Consider the following 8,901-nt stretch of genomic DNA (forward strand, 5'->3'; position numbering starts at 1 on the left):
AAATCTGACTACAATATTTCATTTTTTTAATTCTTTTACGTGTTTCAGTTCATTTGACTGTGACCATGCTGGAGCACCGCCTTTAGTCGATCAAGTCGACCCCAGGACTTATTCTTTGTAAGCCTAGTACTTATTCTATCGGTCTCTTTTCCAGAACCCCTAAGTTACGGGGATGTAAACACACCAACATCGTTTGTCAAGTGATAGTGGGGAGGACAAACAAACACACATACACATGCACACTCATGGTTTAGTTACAAACATTGAATGCAGTACTTTTTTTTTTTTGTCCTAAGTCTGGTACTTATTCTATCACTTACTTATGCTGAACTGTTGATTTACAGGAATATAAACAAACCAGTAAAGGTAGATGGCTCAGTGGTTAGAGCATCGGGCTCACAAACATGAGGTACTGTGTTCAATTCCTGAACTGGGCTGGTGTTGTGTTCTTGAGCAAGATACTTTATTTCACATTGCTCCAGTTCACTCAGCTGTAGAAATGAGTTGTGACATCACCGGTGCCAAGCGGTATCTGTCCCTTTTGCTTCAGTGGCATAGAGGGGAGAAGGCTAGTATGCATGGGCGACTGTTGGTTTTTCATAAACAACCTTGGCTGGACTTGGACCTCAGAAGGTAACGTTCTAGGTGCAATCCCATGGTCATTCATGACCGGAAGGGACCTTTACCCTTATAAACAAACTAACACCAGTGATCAAGCAGTGTTGGGAACACATACAAATACAAATCCACACACAGAATGTGTGTGTGTGTGTGTATGTGTGTTTGTGTAAAAGATGGACTTCCACACAGTTTCCATCTACCAAATTCACATGTAAGGGACAGGTTGACCTGGAGCTATAGCAGAAGTTGTTTGCTCGAGGTGGTGTGCAGTAGAACCAAACCCCCAAAGCCCAGTGAACTTCTTATGGGTCCCCCCACCCACCAACCCACCTCCTCATTTCATTATTGCTTTAATTTCCCTGAAGAAATGTCTAACAATGTGAGTTTGTTTGCTAATAAATTCTTTTTAAAAAGACAGAAGAAAACATGCCGCTTACCTGCTTGTATGGAAAGTTGCCCCATTGATTTTTGTTGTAGTGTAATAGGACAATCCTTGTGAGCAAGTAATAATGATTTTAATTGAGCCACTTCTGTACGTAAAAGATTTACTTCACTCTGAAAATCATACAACAAAGGTAATAAATATGACAAGACAGTATAAAATCTTCTTAAAAACAAGCTTCAATATGTGTATTTTTTGCATTGTTTTCCTTATTCTTCAATTTCAAATTCAAACTTTGAACCCCACCAAATACTATGAAGAACTGATTTATCCCCTTGTTATTGATTACCTACCAGGGGACATCACATGTATATTTTGTAAGTTTTCACAGAAACAAAACAACAGCAGAAGCACGCAAAGGCCCCAGTGAGGGAGCCTCTGTTAGAAATACCAGCCACCAAACCTTCTCACCGCTGTTGTCTTAACCCTTTTCTGACAATATGGTTTTAATTAAATACAAAAGGAACGAGACTGTTAGCATTTGTATAGGGAGCTTCCAGTCAGTCAGCTGGTAATTTAGTAACATTGCATTTCTTTCTTTTTAAGTCAATCTTTGGTATATAACAAATTGGTTTTATATAAATTATGATGAAAAATTTTTAATTCTAATAATGTTTTTATCACCATTGTCATAATCACTATAATTGTTCTTTTATCACCATTATCATCATCATTATATTGCTCACTTTTCCAGATAGAATTTTTCGAGGTATTGGTGTGCTTTATATGGTTTCTACAGCTGGACACCCTGCCTGCCACCAGTATAGCACTTAGGGTCATTGAAGCACACAAGCCACCACATCACAAGGGCTGGACTTTGTGATAGACTTATCCACTTAACATCATTGTATTTCCAAAGGTATTATTACTACTACTCCACTGTTTGTTGTGGTCCTGACCAAGGTGCATAACTCTGCTTGTTCCCGTTTGACATATAACAGCTGCCAGTTTCAACTCCCTGTTCCAACTTCTTTAGCCCCAGGCCAGACCATATAAGGCACACCTATAATCAAAGACATTCCAGTTGTAACCATCCCAGCTTTCTTTCCTGTCAAACTGTATCCAACCTGGAACAGTAGGAAAGCTATTTTATTCATTTTCGTCTTTTCTTATGCTTTTCAATGGTAACATTGTTAAAAGATTTTTTTTCCAATTTCAACATTAAGAAATTGATTGCTAGTCTAAGATCAAATTAATAATTAAATCATTCAAGCGAGGTCGTTGCCAGTGCCACTGGACTGGCTCCCATGCAGGTGGCACATAAAAAAACACCTTTTGAGCGTGGCCGTTGCGAGTACCGTGTGACTGGCCCTCGTGCCAGTGGCACGTAAAAGCACCCACTACACTCTCGGAGTGATTGGCATTAGGAAGGGCATCCAGCTGTAGAAACTCTGCCAGATCAGATCGGAGCCTGGTGCAGCCTTCTGGCTTGCCAGTCCTCAGTCAAATCGTCCAACCCATGCTAGCATGGAAAGCGGACGTTAAACGATGATGATGATGATCCCAAATCAATAATTAACAAAGGCTTGATTTCTTTAACCCTTTAACTGCAAAATTAATTTCATGGTTATTTCAGTAATGATGTTACATATCTACCAAAAAGTACAATTGGTATTTTCTGCAAGTCACATTGCCTTATAATTAACTTGACATATCTCAACCGAAAATAGTTTCAAACAAAATAGATTGAGATATAAAATTGCTTTCTGCACTTAAGGATAACGAAAGTTTGAATGAAGGGGTATATGGAACTCCCACAGTAAAAGGGTTAAGTCAATTTAACGAACCACACTAATTTTCATAAGGGACACTCTTTACTCTTTAACTTGTTTCAGTCATTTGACTGCAACCATGCTGGAGCACCGCCTTTAGTCGAACAAATCGACCCCAGGACCTATTCTTTGTAAGCCTAGTACTTATTCTATCAGTCTCTTTTGCCGAACCTTTAAGTTACGGGGACGTAAGCACACCAACATCAGTTTTCAAGCGATGTTTGTTGGGGGGACAAACACAGAGACACAAACACACATATACTTATACACATATACACACAGGACTTATTCTTCGTAAGCCTAATACTTATTCTATTGGTCTTTTTTGCCAAACCGCTAAGTTTCAGGGATGTAAACACACAAACATCAGTTGTCAAATGATGGTGAGGGGGAAAAACACAGGCACACGACGTTAAACAATGATGATGATGATGATGATATATATATATATATATATATATGCAATGGGCTTCTTTCAGTTTCCATCTACCATATCCACTCACAAGGCTTTAATCGGTCTGAGGCTATAGTAGAAGATACTTGCCCAAGGTGCTATGCAGTGCTACTGAACCCAGAACCATGTGGTTGGGAATTTACCACACAGCCAAATACATAATATATATATAGTAGCCTTCCGTACAGTTTCGTTCGAGAGAAAGAGTGAGAAAGAAATGTATGATTAACTCACCTGTAATCTTGAGTTGGTATTCTGCAATTCTTCTGCTTTTTTCTCTAAGTCGGTTATCCACTGCTTCCTCTTCTGCCGGCACCTGGCTGCAGCAGCTCTTTGGAAATTACAAGGAAAGGAAGACAGTATGAAAAATGTCTCAACAACAATTGCTAAATAACAGAAACAGACATGCAGAGACAAGGAAACACACACACACACACACACACACACAGACTAGAGAGAGTCAAAGAGATACAAAGAGCATGAGAGAGAGAGAGAGAGAGAGAGAGAGAGAGAGAGAGCATGAAAGAGACAGTACAGAACAAAGAAGTACAGTAACAATAAGGGCTTCGAATTTTGACACAAGGCCAGCAATTTTAGGTTAGTCAATTACATCAACTTCTAGTACTAAACTGGTACTTTATTTCATCAACCCCACAAAAGGATGACCGAGGCAGTATTTGAACTCAGAACATAAAGAACTGCAAGAAGTGCTGCTGAGCATTTTGTTTGATGTCTTTAGCCCTTTTGTTACCAGCCTGGCTGAAACCACTTCTGGCTTTGTAGTACAAATGTCTTGTTTTCATAAGTTTTGAATTAAAATCTTCCACTAAACCTTAGTCACAATTTATGTTCCTAACACCAGCTTAACCCATTACCTACCATGTGATCTTATATGAGATCACTTAAAAATTACAAATTTCGTAATTATCTGTCAATATTTACACATATATAACCTTTTTGCTATATCTACTAGGTATATTTCTCTGATATTCAAATGAGGTTTGCTAATTTTTCGCCCAATATCTCGCTTATTTCTATTTAAAATGTTATTTTGAAATGTTATTTTGATCATTCCAGCGTGTTTCTAAGGCTGTTTTATGCTAGAAACCAAAGTTTCATAAAAAAAATTCCAGTTAATAGAATTATTGGAAGTAATGGGTGAATAACTAAATTCTTTGTTGTATTTAAAATAATTGAAAGAAACACAGAGCATCTCAAAATTGATATGGTAACAAAAGGGCTAATAATGCTGCCCGCTCTTCACATTGATAATACAGCAAATATAACAACACTGTAATAGAGACCCGATATGACACTGTGATACAGAGAAATAATACAAATACAGTCACTGATTTATAACATAACTGTTTTTGCTATCTCTGCAGAGATAGCAAAAAAAAGCTTTTGTTACCAACAATGATGATGCATTTTTTACAAACTTAGCGGTTCGGCAAAAGAGACTGATAGAATAAGTCCTAGGCTTCCAAAAAATAAGTCCTGGGGTCGATTTGCTCGACTAAAGGTGGTGCTCCAGCATGGCCACAGTCAAAAGACTGAAACAAGTAAAAGAGTAAAAGAGAGTAAAGAGTATATGATGCTGGGCAGAGAGAAGGTTGCACCAGGATTTGAGTGGTGCTTATCTTTCAACTGAGGAGACTGGAGCAACTTGAGATGAAGTGCCTTGCTTAAGAACTCAATAAGCTGCCCAGTTTGAGAACCGAACCTATGACATTGCAATCATGAGTGTCCAGCACCCTCGCCTCTACAACAGTGGTTCTCAACTGGGGTCCATATGACCCCTAACAGTCAATATAAGATTGGGGGGGGGGGGTCCACGCAACAAAATAGTAAGTTGGGAATCCACAATAGTATTTTAAGGGCCACCGAAAATATTTTGCTTTATATAGCTTTATATTGCAAGAAACCGCTGGATTTCTTTCTCTAACGTTTTACATAGTTCAACCTGCACAAGTTACATGTGTGAAAAACAAAATAGGAATTTTGAAAGAAGTGTCTATGAAACTAGTTTTTAAACATCAAATGGTTATAGGGATCCACCAGAATAAAATAATAATAATCAAAGGGGTCCATAGATAAAAAATGGTTGAGAACCACTGCTTTAGACATATATATTGGTTAATGTATTGCAAGAAACTGCTGGGTTTCTTTCTCTAACGTTTTACATTGATCAACCTACACAAATTAATGTGTGAAAAATAAAATAGGAATTTTGCAAGAAGATTCTATAAAACTAGTTTTTAAACATTGAATGGCTATGGGGGTTCACCAGAATGAAATAGTAATCAAAGGGGTCCATAGATAAAAAAATAGTTGAGAAACCCTAATCTAGACCATGTGCCTTCAAAAGTAACAACAACAAAAAACAAAGACTCATCTTGTCATACAAACACGCTGTTAACTTTTTTTAACTCCTTTATATGTTTCAGTGATTGGACTGTGGCCATGCTGGGGCACTACCTTGAAGGATTTTATTCAATCATATCAACCCCAGTAATTATTTTTAAGTCTGGCACTCATGTAGAGCAATCTCTGTGTGCTGCACCACAAAGTTATGGGATATAAACACACAAATGAACAGCATCAGGTACACGTGTGCGTGTGCTCATGCATGTGCACATACACACACATTGAAAGGTTTCTTCTGTCCACCAATTTCACTCACAAAGCATTGGTCCACTCAAGGCTATAGTAAAAACACTTGGTCAAGATGTCAAACTGTAAGACTGAACGTGAAACCATGTGGTTATACATGTGTGTGTGATATATAGGATTCCATATTGTGGAGAACCGAATTACCTGTTCCTTTCAAGAAATTTCCGTCGTCTTTCATCAGGTTCGTCTTCTCCTGACCTTTTAGGTCTCTTACTATGAAAGTAGAAAACAGAGACAAATAATATAACAAACACATTTCAGAAGAATTTTTTTTTTTTTGGCATTTCTGTTGATATTTTTAAATGATCCCAAAATGGTAATTCCACTGTTGTAAAGAAAGCTGAGAGAGATGAACTGCAGTGAGTTGAAGGAGATTTGGCTGGTATTTCTAGGTCAGATGATTGGGTAGAACAGTAATGGGCAGCCTACAGCCCGCAAGACCTTCTGAATGGCATGTCTAATGAAAAAAATTACCTTGAAATTTTTTAGGAGCAGATCTGCCTAATAATGAGCCATGCCTCATGTGGCCCACATCTCAAAACATGTTGCCCATACCTGGCGAGATAGCTTACAGTGCAGAGTTCAGCTTCTCCTGTGGTCACTGCTTGGAAATAGAGAGAGACCCAAGTGAGCTGGGTCACCCTACTAGTCAGACATGGAGACAGTCCTTGGTGTTTCCAGTCTAACCAAATGGGTTGTACTAGAAATGGGCTTCTTCCAGTTTCTGTCAAGTGAATCCACTCACAAGGTTTTGGTCAGCCTGGGGCTATATTAGAAGACACCTGTCTAAGGTGCTACACAGCAGAACAGAACCTGAGACCATACAATTGAAAATCAGATGCTTAACCATACAACCATATGTGCATGCCAGCATGGACAACAGACGTTACATGATGATGATGATATGTAGGGCAAAGACAAAGAAATGCAGCATTAAGTTACTATTTACATTTAACATTGATTGAGCTGATATATGATCAAGCCACAATCATCTGTTTTTAATTTAGTATCGATTACCTATGTCCCATAAAAGTAGCATGTCTAAGAATACATTAAACAATGTGTTTTGCTTTGACTAAATGGCAGGATGTGATTGAAGGGGGATTTTAGTTGTTAATGTGCATTGAGGGAATAAGATATTGGAATTTCAGCAGATGGTCTAAGAGCTCAAAGTTTGTGTTTTCATAAATGAACAAGGAAATATGGAGGTAAATGGTAAAGAAAAACATGGAATTGGTGTTTGAGAAGAAGGAAAAATTCTTTGAAAAGCAATAACAAGATTACAAGGATAGGGAGAAGAAAGGAGATGAGGACAGTAGAAGAGAAGGAAAAGAAGGAGCAGAAATTAGGAGAGGATGAGAAGAAGAGAAAATAGAGAAGATGTGAGAAGGAGGGCTGGAGAAATGAAGAAATTTGATGTAGAAAACAAATGGAAGAACAAAGGTAAAGAAGATGATAAGGAGGTGAGAAAGGAGGGGAATTTGACAAGGAGGAGGCAGAGAGGAGAAAGAAGAAGAAGTAGCCAACAAAAAGAAGATGGAGAAGGAAGAGGAGAAAGAAGAATGAAAGATACAGAAGGTAAGTATAAAAAGTGTTACTAACATGACAACACCACTACCACCAATAATAGCAGCATCCAGACTCTCTGGTGATGAAACTGTAGCATCAGATGTAACACTTGCTGTCTCCGTTATGATGGACATGGATGACGGCGACGGTGATGCTATTTGACTGACGTGGTTGACCGAATCCACCAACCGACTGTTGTTGGAAGTGGTCAAGTCTTGAGGGACATTCTGACTACTTTGTAAAGCAGCTTTCAATTTCTAGAGGAAAGTGAAAATGATAATAAAATAAAAACAACAACAAAAACAAAAACAAAAACAAAAAAAACAATTGTAAAATAGCCATGTTTAGTCATGGCAACAATACAGCATGTCCAAAACGTTTTGCCAGATTCCTATTTTGAAAACTGATGATGATGACTGTAGGTCTTTTTCAATTAATTTTATTGTATAGAACAATGATGAATAACTACAAATGAAACAATGAAACAATAAAATAAAAATCGGGCAGAACTTTCCGGACATCTACCTACCCACCTATCTATCTAGCTAGGTATGTGCGTGTGTGTGAAACGAAAGAAAGTGGCACCCAGCACATTGGGCAATTAGGCAGGCATTACATATCTTTTCTAATAACAGTTTGATTTAACTTCAAATGGCTTAAAGTTTCATGGGCATGTAGGACAGACCCATCTCATCAGATATAAGGTGAAGAGTGAGAGATTTCAAACAAATTCAGCATGGCTGCTAAATGTTAGGCCTCTAATGGTCAGCTCAGGTTCCATGGTGTGATACCAGCTATTTTCTTAATTTTCTAAGCTTACGTGCTCAGAGAGGAAGTTGGCAGGATGCTGATGCCACTTTGGTGATAAACTGAGGTGTAATGTATTGAGCATCATCAGTTACTTCCATTGGGCACCACACATCGTAGTGTGGGATGTTGACATAGGTCAGTAGCCCAGACATCTTTCAGCAGAGTATCAACACGTCAGCAGCAATAGTTTTTTTTTTATGTGGGAGTAACCAGACTTGATAGTGTTAGGTTACAATTGGGACTGGATGATCAACAAGGGTGAGACAACTTTCACAGCATTAACATCACATAACCAGAGCTGACGAACAGGGGTGTAAAATCTAGATGCCATACTGAATTTGTCTCGAGTCTCTCCACTCTTCTCCTTATAGCTGATGAGATGAGTTCGTCCTATGCACCCATGAAGCTTTAAGTCACGTGAAGTCGAGCCAAACCATTATGAGAAAAGATATGTAATACCTGAGTGAAACTGCTATTAAATACACATACACACACACATACGTGTGTGTGTGTGTGTGTGTGTGTGTGTGTGTGTGTATGTGTGTGTTTATGTGTGTATG

At 38.4% G+C, this 8,901-nt stretch overlaps 1 protein-coding gene across 1 annotated transcript in view; it reads right to left on the bottom strand.

Annotated features, from left to right (window-relative positions):
- Nucleotides 1-948: 948 nt before the first annotated feature.
- The window catches only part of LOC106878431 (cyclic AMP-dependent transcription factor ATF-2), a 19,761-nt gene continuing 11,808 nt past the window's right edge, over nt 949-8,901 (bottom strand). Inside the window, exons 6-9 of the mRNA XM_014927640.2 lie at nt 7,565-7,788; nt 6,107-6,175; nt 3,524-3,620; nt 949-1,176 (exon numbers count right to left, since the gene is read on the bottom strand). Of these exons, the coding sequence (XP_014783126.1) occupies nt 964-1,176; nt 3,524-3,620; nt 6,107-6,175; nt 7,565-7,788 (603 nt within the window). The 3' untranslated portion in view covers nt 949-963. The remainder of the gene's footprint in view (nt 1,177-3,523; nt 3,621-6,106; nt 6,176-7,564; nt 7,789-8,901) is intronic.

Source organism: Octopus bimaculoides, chromosome 17, assembly GCF_001194135.2.
Source record: "Octopus bimaculoides isolate UCB-OBI-ISO-001 chromosome 17, ASM119413v2, whole genome shotgun sequence".
Taxonomy (NCBI): Eukaryota; Metazoa; Mollusca; class Cephalopoda; order Octopoda; family Octopodidae; genus Octopus; species Octopus bimaculoides.